The sequence below is a fragment of the Gouania willdenowi genome, chromosome 10 (genome assembly GCF_900634775.1).
Source record: "Gouania willdenowi chromosome 10, fGouWil2.1, whole genome shotgun sequence".
Lineage (NCBI taxonomy): Eukaryota > Metazoa > Chordata > Actinopteri > Blenniiformes > Gobiesocidae > Gouania > Gouania willdenowi.
The window spans coordinates 8,147,857-8,165,413 of NC_041053.1; the positions used below are offsets into that span (position 1 = coordinate 8,147,857).

General features: G+C 41.9%; 1 protein-coding gene across 3 annotated transcripts in view; it reads right to left on the bottom strand.

Moving 5' to 3' along the window:
• kdrl (kinase insert domain receptor like) overlaps nucleotides 1–16,094 on the bottom strand; it is a 64,217-nt gene extending 48,123 nt beyond the window's left edge. For 2 of the 3 annotated variants that reach the window (XM_028459455.1, XM_028459454.1), the window contains exons 1-2: nucleotides 15,583–16,094; nucleotides 15,309–15,377 (exon numbers count right to left, since the gene is read on the bottom strand). In XM_028459455.1, coding sequence (XP_028315256.1) covers nucleotides 15,309–15,377; nucleotides 15,583–15,646 — 133 coding nt within the window. In that variant the 5' untranslated portion in view covers nucleotides 15,647–16,094. The remainder of the gene's footprint in view (nucleotides 1–15,308; nucleotides 15,378–15,582) is intronic. The other variant, XM_028459456.1, reaches the window with a different exon arrangement.
• Between the last annotated feature and the right edge of the window lie 1,463 nt (nucleotides 16,095–17,557).

A 17,557-nucleotide genomic window follows, 5' to 3' on the forward strand; every position in this document is an offset into this window, starting at 1 on the left:
GTGACTGCTTTCATGAAACAAGCCTACTTTCTAAAGCAATCGTCTGTGGGGAAACCTTTATTGATGCACATTTTCTGTGTAAAACATCTGCATTGCACAAAATTGACAGGTGGATGCACACAAGCTGATTTGATGCACTTGCACAAGTTTAAAGCCTCAATTGCACACCTGCATTCATAAATGCAAACACATGCATGTACTGAGAAAAAGACCCAGTTGCATGCAATTGCCAAATATTTACCAATATTTAAAACAGCTGCTAAAAATAAGCTTCGTTGGCAGTGGAAATATCTACTTCCTGACAAAGTAATATAACATCATTGTTTTATTGTTCATGGTGGGCCCATGTGGTCATGCCATACGCTTTGGTTTATGCATTAGTTGATCCAAATTAGGATCTCTGCTCTTGAATAACAATCATATAGTGAATTTTGCTGGATTTATGTTGGAGCTGTCTCCTTTAACTATTTCAGAAAGTTCTAATTGGCATTTCTATTGTGTCACATCTGAGAACTGATACAAAAGATACAAGCTGGAAATGAGTAAGACAAACACAGTTTGACTTGCTAGTATGAGTTTGGCCATTTTAACCTCGAAATGCCCACGCGGGATGCAAATCTCTCAAGTCTTGCAAATTCAGTAATGCACTACAGATGGATGAATCAGTAGGGCCCCCCAGCAGCTCATTGTTGAAAGAAAAAGTGAAGAGAAAACATTTCAAGATGGTCTCTGTTCAACCTTAAAGCTCCCACCTGCCCAAGTGCCTTCCCAGAGCTGACCTCAGCAAGCATCCCAACAGCCTGAACCCCTGCCACAGCTGTGTGCTGCTTTCCTCCAAGATACTGCCTAAAAATCCCAAAAATTGTGCTTATTGTGTTGGTTCAAAGAGCCTCCAAGCTGGTTCTTATTAAGGGCCATTAAAAAGAGGACAGGCATGGAATAGAGAGAGGTAGTGAGAGATGGAGTGAGAAAGCGAGGCTGACCTCTGGTTCAATTTTTCCACTCAATTTTGGATGGCGTTTCAGAGCAGGCTGCCAACTGAAAGGTAGCAAAGATAAGATTCATTCTTTACTGCATTTGGCTGCAAAGTGTTGCTTGACCACAGCTTGAAAAGTACTTTTTTTTTTTTTTACCAACAACTGTGACTAATTTATGGAAGCCTAATTCCACCACTAAAAAAAGCCAGAATTATGAGAAACAAAGTCATAATTAGGAGTTTGTAAAGTCATAATTATGAGATAGAAGTCATAATTATGAGATACTTAGGGTGTACTCACACTGGCAACCAGGGCCGTTCCTAACCAGCTCTGTGCATGTGTGAAACCATGGGGGGCCATTGTCTGGCCTGCGTAGGTGTGAACTGCACCGCAAGGGGGTTAACGGCCCGATGATCCTGCTAGAAGAGGTGGTCCAAACAGCGTGCTAGACTGGCACGGTTGGCCGCGCATGCGCACGCACAACTCGACTCGACCCGCGTGCAAAATGTGATGACGTTGGTACCGCGCGACGCTTTATGGCACATAAACATCCGCATTCCGCAATGATAGCGGTGTCAGAAGTGCTCGTTAGCCGATGAAAAGTTCCGAGTTGGCGTTACCTGATATACATTGGAACAACACCACAGAGAACTCATGGAGGAAGAGGACAACATGACCGTCAGGACTTCTCTTTGTTCAGCCGACAGCGGGACAGTAACGGAGTGTAGCAGCTCATCATCAGGTCCGGGTATTTCCGAGGGTATAAATATACATATAAACACATATTACTGGTATATTAACTCATATAAACCAGAAAATATGGAAATGGGACATTTTACTGCTGCAAATGTGTAACATATTACTGGTATTTTGTGGACAGGACACATGTGGTTGGCTATTATATAACCCAGAAAAAAATGGAAATTGGACATTGTACTGCTGCTAATGTATAAATAATATAAATATATATATATGGTGTTTCAGTGTTCTGGAACACATACTCACAAACTCTGTAGAATGAAAACAAACACAGTGTCTTGGGGAGCAAAATGTTGTGTTGTGGTGCTCATGTTTTCAGGTTCATAATCCACCCAATAACTGAGGAGTTCCGGGGGGGAACTTATTGTATTGAGAAGGGTGTTTCCACGGGGAAGTGTTTTGGTCTTAAACATTCTCACCCCTGTGTGTTAGTGTGGTGAATAAGAGCTGTTCTCATGGAAAATAAATATTGGAGTTCTATGCTGAACACTCCACCTCCGACTCCTTTTCTTCGGCTCCACACTGGTGACCCCGACGTTCCAGGTCCTGAAGAAGTTTCCAGGACCGTAGCGAACGTGAATAACAACGATAGTTTCGTGAGATTACCGGAGTTCTGGGAGTGCAACGCTAGAGCGTGGTTCACCCACGTGGAAGCTTACTTTGCCTGCCGTGGCATCGTGGAGGATGAAAGGAGATACTACCATGTGGTGGCGGCGCTCGGAAGCTCCACAACCTCCAGGTTGGTGGATTTCATCTCTAATCCTCCCGTCCAAGACAAGTACGTGACGTTCAAAGCCCATCTCATTAAGACTTTTGAACTGTCCCTCAAAGAGAGAGCACGTCAGTTGTTCGCCATCCAAGGCCTGGGGGACAGCACACCGTCACAATTAATGGAAAGGATGTTAAATCTGCTTGCAGGGGAGCAACCCAATTTTCTTTTTATAGAAATGTTCCTACACCACATGCCTCCTCGTGTTCAGACTGCCTTAGCCAATACCAGCATTACAGAGCCACGTGCACTGGCCACAGAGGCTGACCGTTTTTTTCTGGCCACGCAGCAGCCTTTCCCTGACACACTGGCCCCGGCATTCAGCCTGTCCACCCCCAACAGAGCTACACGGACAGCTAATGCCGCAGCGGAGCCCGATCGCCGTGGGATTTCGGGGCTGTGCATCTACCATGCAAAGTTCGGAGACAAAGCCAAGAAGTGGCGCCCCCCATGCAGCTTCAGGCCGGGGGGAAACAAAAGGGGTGGCGCTCAGTAATGGCCCTGAACGTCAGCAGCTCCAGCAGGCTACTCTTCATCAAAGACATTGTCTCCGGTCGCAAGTTCCTCTGCAACACCGGCGCCCAGAGGATCATCGTTCCTGCATTGAGGACAGAGATCTTGGCGGGGGGGTCGTGGGCCGCTGTTGGCATCCGCTAATGGTAGCCCCATCCGCTCTTACGGCACGCGGCGCGTCGAGCTGTGTTTCGGAGGACAGAGGTTCAAGTGGTGTTTCGTAGCTGCTGATGTTGCTTTTCCCCTCTTGGGGGCAGACTTCCTCTGCGCCCACGGTCTCCTGGTGGATGTAAAGAACAAGCGGTTAATCGACGCATTAACTTTCTCCTCTCTCCCATGCTCCCGAGGTGTTGCTGCCTATGACGGGTGTTCAGCCTCCTTGTCAGAGGAGGATGTACATCTCCGCCTACTCGCCGAGTTCCCAGAGTTAACATCGCCCACATTCTCGGCGCCTGCAGTCAGACATGGGGTGGAGCACCATGTCGTTACCGAAGGCCCACCGACTTACGCCAGGGCACGGCGTCTCAATCCGGTCAAACTCGCAGCGGCGAAGGCTGAATTTGCTCACATGGAGCAGCTGGGCATCATCCGCCGCTCTGACAGCTCGTGGGCGGCCCCTCTGCTCATCGTCCCTAAACCCAATGGCGGTTGGCGCCCATGTGGGGACTACTGCCGCCTCAATGACAAGACTGTGCCCGACCGCTACCCGGTCCCTCACATACAGGATTTTTCGGCACACCTGTCTGGCAAGCGGGTTTTCTCTAAGGTGGACCTAGTTCGTGGATATCATCAGGTTCCGGTGCACCCAGCGGACATTCCCAAGATGGCGGTCATCACCCCCTTCGGGTTGTTCGAGTACCTGCGCATGCCGTTCGGGCTTAAGAACGCTGCTCAATCCTTCCAACGGTTGATGGACTCAGTTCTCCGGGACATGCCATGGATTTTCGTGTACTTGGATGACATTCTGATTGCCAGCGCCTCTGAGGTTGAACATCTCACCCACCTGCGGGCCCTCTTCATGAGGCTCAGCGAGCACGGGCTGATCGTCAATCCGGCGAAGTGTGTTTTCGGTCGCTCTGCCGTGGACTTTCTTGGGCACCGCGTCACAGAGGATGGGGCGGTCCCCCTCGCGTCGAAAGTGGAGGCGGTTGTAGCTTTTCCACATCCGCAGTCCGCACGGTCACTTAGAGAGTTCCTCGGTATGGTGACCTTTTACCACCGCTTCATACCGCGGGCTGCCCACATCATGCGACCGTTGTATGAGGCTCTTAAGGGTAAATCCCCTGGTCAGGCAATCGACTGGACTGAGGAAAAGGATCTAGCGTTCAGAGACGTCAAGACGGCACTAACACAGGCGACGCTGTTGGCTCACCCGTCCCCGTCGGCCCCAATCGCCATCACTACGGACGCGTCGGACTACGCAGTCGGCACCGTTCACGAGCAGTGGGTGGGGGGCGCCTGGCAACCGCTTGCCTTTTTTAGCAGACAACTGACTGCCATGGAACGCAAGTACAGAGCGTTTGACAGGGAGCTCCTCGCGCTTTGGCTCGCGGTACGGCACTTCCGTTTTTTGCTTGAGGGTCGGGAGTTTACAGCGTTTGTGGATCACAAACCCCTGACATTCGCTATGTCCAAGGTGGCGGAGCCGTGGTCCGCACGCCAGCAGCGGCAGCTGGTGTACATCTCAGAGTTTACCACTGACGTACGTCACGTTGCCGGCAAGTCGAACGTGGTAGCAGACTGCCTCTCCAGGGTCATGCTAGGGACGGTTCAGTTGGGGCTCGATTATGTCCACATGGCAAAAGACCAGATCTCTGACTCCAGTGTGTTGGCCCTTAAAGACTCAGGCTCCGGGCTACACCTGGCGGAGGTACCCTTCGGCGACGCGGTGCTCCTGTGTGACACGTCCACCGGCAGGCCGCGGCCAGTTGTTCCCATCGATTGGAGGCGTTCGGTGTAGGAGGCGGTCCACAACCTCTCGCATCCGGGCAGAAAAGCGTCTGTGCGTTTGGTGGCCGCTAAGTTTGTTTGGCAGGGTCTTAAAAAAGATGTGAGGTCCTGGGCGGACGCGTGCGTAGCTTGCCAGCGGGCTAAAGTGCACTGGCACACGAAGGCTCCTTTAGTGCATTTCTCGGTCCCGGAGCGGCAGTTCGATCATGTTAAAATAGATTTGGTGGGTCCCCTGCCCTCGTCACATGGTTTCACCTACCTACTCACGATGGTGGACAGGACTACCCGCTGGCCTGAGGCTGTCCCACTGGCGGCAACGTCAGCAGTTGATGTAGCCCGTGCGTTTATCGGGACGTGGGTAGCTCGGTTTGGCACCCCGGCTGACATTTCCTCTGACCGCGGTTCGCAGTTCACTTCCGAGCTATGGAATGCTGTGGCGGAGAGTTTGGGGGTCAAGCTCCATCGTACCACCGCGTATCACCCCCAGGCCAGCGGCCTCTGCAAAAGATTTCATCGCTCCGTGAAAGCTGCTCTCCGGGCCTCCTTCACGGACTGTGGGTGGGTTGATAGGCTTCCGTGGGTCATGCTGGGCCTCAGAACCGCGCACAAGGAAGATCTCCAGTCCTCGTCAGCTGAGTTGGTGTACGGGCAGCCATTGCGGGTTCCGGGGGATTTCTTGCCTAGCGCTACCGCTCCCTGGTCGGCGTCGGTCCAACGTGCCTCTCTGCAGGGTATTGCTAAGACTTTTGCCCCGGTGCCTACTTCTCAGCACTGCACGCCTGTGTCTAGGGTCCCGGCGGAGCTGCGTTCGGCAAGTCATGTGTTCATTCTACATGACGCGCATCGTGCTCCGTTTCAGCCCCCGTACGACGGCCCCTTCCGGGTCCTGGATCACGGGGTTAAGCATTTGGTGGTGGATATAGGTGGCAGGGCAGAGCGTGTTTCGGTGGACCGCGTTAAGCCTGCTCACCTGGACTTAAGACTCCCGGTGGAGTTGGCGCAGCCCCCGCGGCGGGGACGCCCTCCCGCGGTGTCTCGTTTGTCTGATCGCCCTGCAGTGTTCCCTGACGCGCCCCCCCGCAGCCCTGTGGCTGCTGAGTTGGACTCGCCAGCGTCACTTCCCCTTTCCTTCGGTGCGCGGAGTCGTAGAGCCCGGCTCGTTGTGCCTCCTCGACACAGTGATTTTGTGTATGGGTGAATTCTGGGGGGGCTCATGTGGTGCTCATATTTTCAGGTTCATAATCCACCCAATAACTGAGGAGTTCCGGGGGGGAACTTATTGTATTGAGAAGGGTGTTTCCACGGGGAAGTGCTTTGGTGTTACACATTCTCACCCCTGTGTGTTAGTGTGGTGAATAAGAGCTGTTCTCATGGAAAATAAAGATTGGAGTTCTATGCTGAACACTCCACCTCCGACTCCCTTTCTTCGGCTCCACAGTGTATTAATTTATTCATCTAAATGTAACCAAAAACAGAACATCACAAATACAAGCCCAAATAAATGAAATGTCTGAAAGAAAGGGTAATAATTTTCCAAACAAAAATCAATAAGCCAGAAATAAAGTGCAACCTTTTGCAAAATGTAACATGAACCTTAAAAACAAAACATTTAAACATTGGAAGTACAAGGATGGGAATATTATGACAGCAGAACCTGGAACAAGACTGCAAAATGTTGCAACTATTTATTTATATTTAATCTTATTTTAGTTTTCTTCTTAGGTCATGTCTTGTTAGTGCACATGTGGCAATACCAATTTTCAGTATGTGGAGTTCCTGTTAGTCCTGCACAACTATAATGAATTGCTCAGAAATCTACATGTGTCCTGTTCTCAAAATACCAGTAATATGTTACACATTACACAGCCGTAAAATGTCCCATTTCTATATTTTTTGGTTTATATGCGTTAATATACCAGTAATGTGTTTATATGCATGTTTATACCCTCAAAATTACCATGGAATTTTGGGTTATACTCGGACCCCTCATCATCACGTCTCTGCAGAAGAAGACCCTCCGCTGCACCTCAGCACTTTAACAACTCACTAATTTCATAATTTAAATAAACTATTTCTACCTTTGTTTTTCTGTTTGCATGTCGTTTGCTTTGTATTTAATAAAATGGTTTCTCCAACAGTTGGTTAAATCTACACATTTATACTGTATATAATGCACATGCAGAATGATGTGTAACAATAATCAGTAAAATTAGCTGTAAACACATTTTGTAGAACTAAATATAAGGTTATGCTGTGAACAGAAAGAAAGGAAGACAAGCCAGATAATTCTAAACTTTAGAATATAATACAATCATAACTTTTAATCATAAATATGACTATACTCAAAACAACAAACTTTGATATCTTTGTCACACAATATCTAAGCTTCCAGTGAATAATTTACAAAAAAAAAAGTTCACTGATGGTGACATTGAGATCTCAATGTCACCATCAGTGAACTTTTTTTTGTTTTTGTAAATTATTCACTGGAAGCTTCTCTGGTGGCGTGTGCAGTGGTTGTTGTTATTATTATTATTGTATGAAGCCAACATTACTGCAGCTCTGCACATCATTGTTGTCCTGTTAAAATATTTTTATACAAAGACCTAAAAACAATCTGAAATTAGTGCTGACTCAAGTAAATCACCTTTGTTATGCATTATAACAATCTGTTCCTTAAGTCTCTAAATTATTGAAACAATTAAAAACATCAACTAAAAAATAAAATTACAGAAAATTAAATAATCATTTAATATATATTAAAAATAAATAAGTGCATCCCATGTTGACTCTGAGCTTTATTCTGTCTGTTGTCTGTAGAAGTGATGGGTCTAAGACCAGATGATGGAAACTAGGATCAGCTCATGGTTTTAATGTCCAGGGAGGGGCGTGTCCACTCTGCATGGACTTAAAGAAGAAGAAATAAAAGAAGAGTTAGATATTGTCATGTTCATCAAAAGGAAAACTGAAAGTGATGGAGATAAATATGATCAGATGGACACACACACACACACACAGTTTAAACAAACACACAAATACTCTGTCCTAAATTGTCTCACACATTAAAAGCATCTATTTACACTTATATTAATGTACACAAAAACTAACTCCACAAAATCACAACGACATTTATTGATCCAGAAATTAAACTGATCTTACCTTTATAGGCTCAGTTTCCTCCTTTGTTTTCAAATCCATTTGAACCTCCATTCATGGTGGTTTTTATCGTCAGAGAGTCTTTCATTTTTAATAAATCCACCGTTATTTGGTCCGTTTTAATCTTTCTTTCTCACTCACTTGGTTCTCTCTGTTCCTTGTGTCGATTTCGTCAAAACAAAGCAGCATCTTTAATGTTTCCGTTGCGTGTGAGTAAAATTACCGCAATGTACCGACACTGGCTGTAAAGAGCAACTTATTATCTTTCATAAACTGGTGGAATTTCTCCGATAGAGTAAATATGAGCAGAGTTACGGTCATTTAAATTAACGTGATGCGTTCAGGGGCCCTGGGAAACCCAGTCCGTGAAAAGAGCACGTGTCTGGGTAAATCTTGGTTTATAGTTACCCTACGCAACAGAAAATATGAAATGAACAGAATGTACTGTCAACAACAAACCCAGAGTCGCTTAATGGTGACGTAACGCCATACGTGTGTCATAAATTAACGTGATGATGTGTTTCTCTGTGGGAACCGAGTTGAGCTGGTGATCACGTCCGTTCTACCGTGTCAGAAAACGGACAGGGAGGGGGGGATTCCTGCTGTGAGCTTGGAACGGCCCCAGGTGCCAGTGTGAGTCCACCCTTAAACACATTTACATCAGCTTGTTCATGTGGTGAGCTGACACTGAGAGATGGCTGATAAGACTATCGAAGACTACTTTAGACGGGGCTTTACAAATGATAAAATACTTTGTTTGCTTGCAAATTCACATAGATACTGTATATGCTGAGTAAATGCAACCTTGATAAGATACTAAGCAAAAAGAGGCTCGGGCGTCAAAAGGATAAAACTGATGTGGCTGAAGTAGCATGGTTTATTGAACAACATATGGAGATTTCTGGTCAGTGCCATGGGTACTCATAATTATGACTTTGTTTCTCATAATTATGACTTTCTTTCTCATAATTATGACTTTCTAACTCATAATTATGACTTTGTTTCTCATAATTATGACTTTCTAACTCATAATTATGACTTTCCTTGGTGATTTTTTATTTTTTTTAGTGGCGGAAACGGGCTTCCATAATAATTACTAACCACCTATAATTTTTACGAGCCAAAATATCAACCAGGAGTAGGCCTACATGAATATATTTACTTATCAAGGTGTGGTTGACAAAATGATTTTATGAGACAGTTCATACACTACTAATATAATGACATTTAGTTTTTTGAATTTGCCTTTTTTCTTATATTTTATACGATGCACTGATGGACTTTTTATAACAATGCACTTTTATTTGGATAAACTTTCATACTGATTCACTTTTTATTCAGACAGCCTTTTTCCATACCTTATGTTGTTTTTATAACTGTGTTTGTTTGGCTTGAATCTTTGAAGTGTACTTACATGCTGTTGGGAGGGGCATGTGCAGTTGTGTTGTACTTTGTGCAATGACAATAAAAAGATTGTATTCTATTTTATTCTATTCTAATGTTTTTTTTTTTCTTGAACTGTAGATATATATTTTTTTTACATTCTAAATGTCAGGAAAACATTACTAAATGGATTATATTATTCAGCATTTTTGCTCTATTATCAAACACTTTCTACTGTAATAGGATAACTTTCCTTGTCAGTTTATAATATTGTTTAAATGAGGCCTTATGGGAGACGGGAACCTTTAAATAAACTTTTACCAGTATTTTTCTTCACATTTGAAGCCGAAATGTCAGGTAAATGATAATAAACACGATAACATTTTTAGTTGTGCACACAAGAAAGAGTGAAGGTGATACACTGTATGTATAAACTCATGAAAAAAATAAGCAGTGTGTGTGTGATCTTTAATTTTTCTTTGATTGACCACAACTCATAATACTTTTATATTTTGAATGACATTAATTGATGGGAATATCTAAACAAACGCGTAACGCCTCAATATATATCATAATATCAAATAATTAACAGGAGCTAAACCCACCTTCCTCATTCCTAATCAGCAGTTACAGATTTGGCTATTCCACATGCATACATCTGAAGTATTCCCTCACATGAACCCCCTCTGAAAAACTCTCTCATGGCCCGGTGGCCTCCGATGCTGTTGGGGTACTTTCGGGGGCCAAGCGGCTCCACGGCCTGGCTGGGCTGGTTTGGTGTGAGTCTCCCGGGTCAGGCGGTGCGGGATGTGCTCTCGCATGCCTGCTGGTGCGGTGGGGGATGGTCCGCTGGCAGGGTTCTTGGGTAGGGTGTGGGATGGTGCTGGCGGGGGTCTCGGGGCGGGGTGGCGGATGAATGTGTTGGGTCCTCAGCCCTGGTGGCTCACTCGTCCTTGCTCGGGGGATAGGTGGGGGCTGCCGTGTGGCTTGAGGTCAGCGGGGTATCTGGGAAGCGTCTTGGCCCAATGTCTTGAATCTTTTTGGTTCCTGTTGGGTGCTGCGTGCTTGGTTGATCTGTCGGGTTTGGGTAAACTCCAAGTATTACAACAAAAGCGGCTTTTGTAGAGACATCAATGGATAAACTTAACTATAAACACCTTGATCCCAACGAATAGTTCTACAACAGGTGTAAACACCCACCCTTTACCTCTGTTCACGGTCACCTTCATTATTCTGTATATCAGTAGACTGGTTCAGTAGATTACACCCCACAGCACAATATGGTCAATATCAAAAGTTATTTCAATACAACTGAAATAGTTGAAGCTGCAGTTTGTAGAATCCACTCTTTGTTTTATTTTGAATCCAAAACTGAAACTTAGACTCCCTTACTCGCGTCTTTTGCGAACTACCGTGAGCAGCGGCTGCTGCTGTCAGCTTCTCCCCGCCAGAGAGCTCACACAGTTGGCTGTGATCCCAGCTGCTGCTCAGGGCAGACCGACAACATCACTCCACATCCAGACTGTAAAATTAATTCACCTTGGATAAGCTTCTCTTATGTTTACATGTGATTTTTCCCATCTGTTCTCACTTTTCCTCTGACACCAGTACATGCGGTGAACCCTCCGCAGTCACAGGGATCCGCAAAGACACAAAGCGGTCCGTTCCTGACGAACATGTTTGTGCCTTCATTCTGTGGCTTCTCCACATCAGTCTGCCTTTTTCCTCTTGATTTGCTGTGTAACTGTTGTGCCTAACGCCGCGATGGAGATTTCTGCTGGATCGTCCATCATTGCACTTGGTACCTGAACTTGCCTGACTTCAGTTGAGCAGCCAATAATAATGTCCAAAACAGCTTATGGAGCACACTTGTTTGCAGAAAGTAACTGATTGGCTGACATCCAGCGTCACGCACCTGGATTTCTAAATGTCATTTACAGGGCCAGGAGAAGGGCAGAGATTCACTGTCCACTGAGAACACTTTGGATGACAATATGCTCAAAGATGATCATGAATATTTGACCAAATGATGCCAAAAAAAAAACTTATATACTGCAGCTTTAAGTGCCAATCCTACCTTTTAGGGTCCCACCCTAACTCCCTCTCCCTTGTTCTCCCCCCACTAGGGTGTAGTGTAACGCTGCTCCTTTTTTATATATACTGTATTTCTGTCTAATAAAGTTTAAAGCTTACCCTTCCTTAGGAAAGGCTGGTGATGGTCACAACTAAGCGATACAATAAATGTATATTTTTTACAAGAAAAAAATGTGCATAGCTGTCACAGATTTTACAACACATAGTGTTTATCTTTAAAAGCATTTTTTTTCTTAGTTGTGTATTAGTCTTTAGAGATTTGGAGGGAAAATGCCTGCGATACCTCTTTAAAAAACAAAATAAAGGAACATCTGGCCATGATGGGTGGCCATTGTAGGTTACATAAAGCTCAGAAAAGCCAACAAACAATCTCTTTGACTGAGGCTTGTTAATAGTAAACCCTTTGGATTGTTGCTCCATATTGGATGAAAAAGCTCCTTGAAAATGAAATTTCATGCAGGATTTAAAAAAAATATATTGCTGGCTCAGCATAGATATACTGAATCTGTGAAGGGACCAATACTGGTATAATCCTAAAACAACAGTAATAAGTGCAATTTGAAGTTGAATGTAAACATGAATCCCTCTGCTTTATTGGTAAAATCGTTCAATCCAAGTTAGTCTATGGATGTGTTTTCTTTGATCTGCCTGCATGGATCTAGACACTTTATTCTTCCTTTTTACAGGCACACATGAAATGAAACAAAACAGTTTAGACACAACAACAACAGGTGAAAACTCTGTTGATTGTTTGAGCAGAAATAGGCACCAATATGGACAAAAGTAAAAAAAATCGTGCAGGAAATAAAATGTTTCAGTAATGATTAAAAACATGACCACCACCATTGATCATTACGTGGCATATGTATTCAGGAAGTTAGGTTCAGAGTACAAGGCTGTAAAAGTGTGCATACCTGAATAAATAGTCTGGTAACAGCTTTCTGAGGTGCTTACTTTAACATGTTTGAAGATAGCTTATATAATCAATAAGCAAACTAATAACACTTATCCATGTCACCAGCTGTGCTATTTTTACAGCCCATTCACCAGAGCCAACCCATTACACACCTAAACACAAACAGAGATGCACTAACCAGCAAGGCTGTGCCAGACAGTGCATAAGTTACCGTATGGATAAAGAGCGACCGTGGCTCAGTAGTAGAGTGGGTTGTCCAAACACCAAAGGGTTGGGGGTTCAAATTCCGCACTATCCAACTCATTGTAGTTGTGTCCTTGGGAAAGGCACTTTACCCACATCGCCTTGTATGAATGGGTGTGAATTGTGCATGAATGTTGGTGGTAGTCAGAGGGGCCGTAGGCGTGAAATGGCAGCCACCCTTCTGCCAGTATGCCCCAGGGCAGCTGTGGGTACATTGTAACTTACCACCGCTGATGTGAGTGACTAGTGAGAATGAATAATGGTTTCTGTATGTGTCAGGGTTGGAGTCAGTTACAGTGACCATGCAGCATTTTTTCCAATTACAAATATTTAGATCCTCAGAAAGTCAATTTAGTAAAGTTTGATTACAATTAATCACTGAGCTTGAAATAAATAACCTAATAAAAAGTAACCATCTCTAAATCACCTGTAACATATACTAAAAACAAATATCTATCATCTAATTTCTTTCCTATCTATTGGTTACACTGCTTCTTAATTAATGAAAATATAGGTTTTTGTATTTTTGGCGTGGGCATCTGAGCTTTTTCTGCGTCAGTATACCCCTAGATTTATATTTTTTAATAGTAAAATGTGGGGAAGCTTGATATAAAACATATTTATTTTATTAATTGTTAACTTCAAACTGTATATGTAGAACTGTACATAGAACTGTAACATGGTTCCCCAGTTTTACATTAAATTATAATTGACAATTTTTATAGCGTTTTCATGGAAGTTACAATTGCAAAGTTTCAATTATCTAAAGTCAATTGCAATTTAATTAAGATTATAATGGCAACAGCTTTTTAAAATTACAATTACAATTAAAAGTTTGGCATAAATGTAATTAATAATCAATTACGCCATTACAATTATAATTGACCCCAACCCTGGTACGTGCTTTGAGTCTCCTTGAAAAAAGTGTTATATAAATTTAAGCCATGATTATTATTATTATTATTATTATTATTATTATTATTATTAAAGATTGAATGCAAGCACAAGAAACTCAAGGAAGAAAGCTTGGCTCAGGTAGTGTGTGACAATTCCCTGACCTTTACTAACCAGAACAATTCCAGGCTGCCTCTTGTCCCTACATCCGCTTCCTTTGTTTGTCGTTCCCACGCTTCGTATATGGACAGTGAAGGAAACCTACTTCAAAACATTGCAGACAAAAGCTTCTCAGTATGAAGCAGAATAGTATTTCCTTTGTTTAGATAGGTACGGTAGGTTGCTTATTTAAGAATATAGGGGAGCTGTGCTGTGTCTTAACTGTACAATCAACTTGGCACAAAGTGGAGGAACATCCATGACCTAAAACTTTTTCATACAATGAAACATTGTAACAGATTGTCGTGTCAAGAGAAACATGCACTGTCCTCTCAAAATGTTGAATCCTGCTCACTCACACAACAATTGCTGGATTAAACTTAAAAGAGAATGCTACTAGTCTGCAGATATTCAAAACACATTATAAGAGAAGTGTTTTGGAGAAATATGCAAATAACATTAGACCATAGCTCTTTTTTTAACTGTAGGTAACCCTGTAATACTTGGAATTAATACAAATTTGAGCTGGGCAATATATCGTGATTCATCAGTTCATATGTCGCGATATATCAAGTTTTCTATTTTGATAGTATAGAAAATTATGATATCACCTTTTTTGAGATACTGTATATCTTTTTAATTTGTTTTACTTGTTTTGATTCGTACAAATCACATCATACAAGTATGTAATATTATTAATAGAGTCAAACAGTGTTGTTCTTTACAATGTTTCCATATTTCTGAGATACATATTTTATAGCTTATTTTATATGAAAATACTCGTTTGAAGAGTCACTGCTTTTGTTACTTCTCAGAACAGCATGAAAAACAAGCCACACTACAGAACTCCCTTAGAGGAGAAAAAGGCAAAAAGTGGTACATATTGTGCAGCTGTTTGTTAATAAATGTGTGGCATTTCATATCAACAAATTTAACCCTGAATTGTTTTTCTGGTAAGACTTTATTGAGTTAAAAATATCGGGATTTATATTGTATATCATCATTTTAAGAAAAAAAATATTGAGAGATGAGTTTTGGTCCATATAGTCCAGCTCTAAAAATGCTATATCATAAACATCAATATAATGTATGTATCAATGTGTGTAGTTTGTGATCATTCTGTGCGATGTCAAAATATAGTGAAATGCTTTTCTCTTCTTGATGTTTGTAATAATAATTGAATATGGGATAGGCGTCTATAAGTTTCTTGATTCAGCCTACTCCTTTTGAGCTTTCATTACAATCTAATGATGTATCTTATGTTTTGTAAAAAAAATATGAATGTTAATTAATCAACTAAAATAAAATAAAATAAATACACCATCAAAACTGTCATTTACCAAATACACAACATACATTACACTACATTTGGTGCTTGTTTTTCTGTAAATTAACTGATTTGACTCAGTGAGTGAAAGGATCATTGATGAATGATGACTGTGGACACGGCCGCCCCTAGTGGATATAAAGAGTATTGAACATTATGGAGCTTTACGTTTTGGTTGTGATGTTTGGTCAAAGCTTTTTGATCCTTCGATGTCGGCGAATGGCATTCCATAAAACCCTGCAATGAATTAAAAGTAGGCCAAAATGACTTGGCAGAAGCCAAAAACGAAAGTTTAGCACGATAAAATACCTTACAGTGACTTTATGCAGGAGTAAATGGTTACACAAAGTAAAAAATCATCAGTTATTAATTAAGCAGAACGAACAGACAAACTGCTTTCCTGTTCAGCTTCGTGTAGGACATTAAATAGACAAAAACTTACCCTTCGTGACTGAGGAATAAAGGAAGATGACTGTGAGCAGTTTGAAGCAGTCGGAGGACGGCATCCTGACCACTTTACATCCAGAGAGTTCCACAAAATAGTCCCTGGAAAATGTGTTCAATTCCACCTTGGAAAACGTTTCTTAAAGCAAGTGAAATAATAAGTATTTTCTTTCCTTTCTTCTTTTTTTAGTTTGTTAAAGCGTGTGTGGTGTAGATCCAGAAAAGTTCAGGTGTACAGGGAAGAAGCTGAAACACTTCTCCGACCCATGACGCGTTCAGGCTCTGCTGCGCTGATGTTCAGTCCCACACTCGGTGCACATACGCGGGGAGACGGTGCACCCCTGGATCCTCCAGGCAGGTGCAGCGTCAAATGTCAAGTTTACAAAACGTTAAAAAAATAAAACAGTGGGTGATTAAGCACTGATCCCGTTAGTGGTAAGTCAAACAAAGATTACAGTAAGACTGTATTTAGACCTTTTCTTCCCCTGCACAACGCTTGAGTGGTGCACGCGCGACAGACACAGGGGAAGGACGCAGACACAACGTCACTAGTCTGGTGGTGTTGAGGGGGGGGGGGGGGGCGGGGGGGGTTCCTGTGTTCTATTGGGAGGAAGTGTCCCAACATTTGAAATATTTCCCTGCTGAGATCTTTAAAGCATGTTGCATTGCTCTACTTTAATCACTTTAGTAGACTTCAACCCTGATCAAGCTAATGTTCAGAGGTGATAAGAACGGATTACATTTACTCACATTACTTTAATTGAGTTTCTTTTATAAGTATTTGTACTTGTTTTTTGTTGTTGTTGTTTTAGTATATTTCTATCTAGATAAAATGTATATTGCATTAAATGAATATCATATGAAGCAGTCAAATACACCTCACACTAATTTTATTTGTACTTAAGTACGTTTTTTTAAAAAGAAATACATTATTTTGTTACATTTCCACACCCAACCGTTACTGAGTAATTTTTTTTTTTTTTTTAATAATCAATTGACATTGTAGTAAGAGTTTATCATTGTCAAAAAAGGTAACTTAAACAAGTGTTTCAGAGTTTCTTTGGCTCAAGTACCATTTCTCTTATTTCTGAATCTAAGTACCCCCTTTATCCGACTACTACTTTTTGCTTGCAAAACTATTTAAAAACATATATAGAGCATAATGATGGAATGAAGGAGTGATAACACACATTTTAAAGAATCTCATATTGTAAATAAGTGGAAAGAAACAGTATTTAGTGCAGTGGTTACCAACCTATTTTGGATCATGACCCCATTTTGACCCCATTTTCAAGAATTTCTGGCGACCCCAAAGACATTTTTCTTCATGAATTAGTTTTTTGATCAGGTTGGAGCTCAGAATTTTTATTATTATTATTATTATTATTATTATTATTGTTTTTTTGTTTTTTTTGTTCTGTATTTTAGTTGAAATAGATTTATGTTTCACAAAGTGAATGTATAAGAATACAAGTTTTAATGATAGTGTGTTGTTTGCATTTAAAAAAAAAAAAAAAAAAGGATGATAATTACAAAATTTTAAAAAATATTTTGGTTTTGAGAAAATTCAAGCAACCCCATTTAAACTCCAGGCGATGCCACACTGCCACAGTGTTTCTCACATTGTGTACCACAATACTGTACTGATTCCAGATCAGCGGTTTATGTAGGCACATATTCAACATAATCCATATATTCTTCTTAGTCTTTCTGATCAATGCCCAGCCACTTTTTATGGTTCAGGTTGGGGTTTCTACCTATTATGTTGTTATCCACATTTGGCATGGCAATGTTTGAGAGTTCATACATTTAGCTATACTTAGAGCCTGATGTTTTTATTTATTTATTTTGAATTAAATTAAATTGGTGTATTTTATGTATTTTATGTAAAAAAAAAAAAAAAGAATTGTACATTTTGACAAACCTTTTATTTTATACAGATGCCTTTGTGGAAAATAAATTAAGTTCCAATT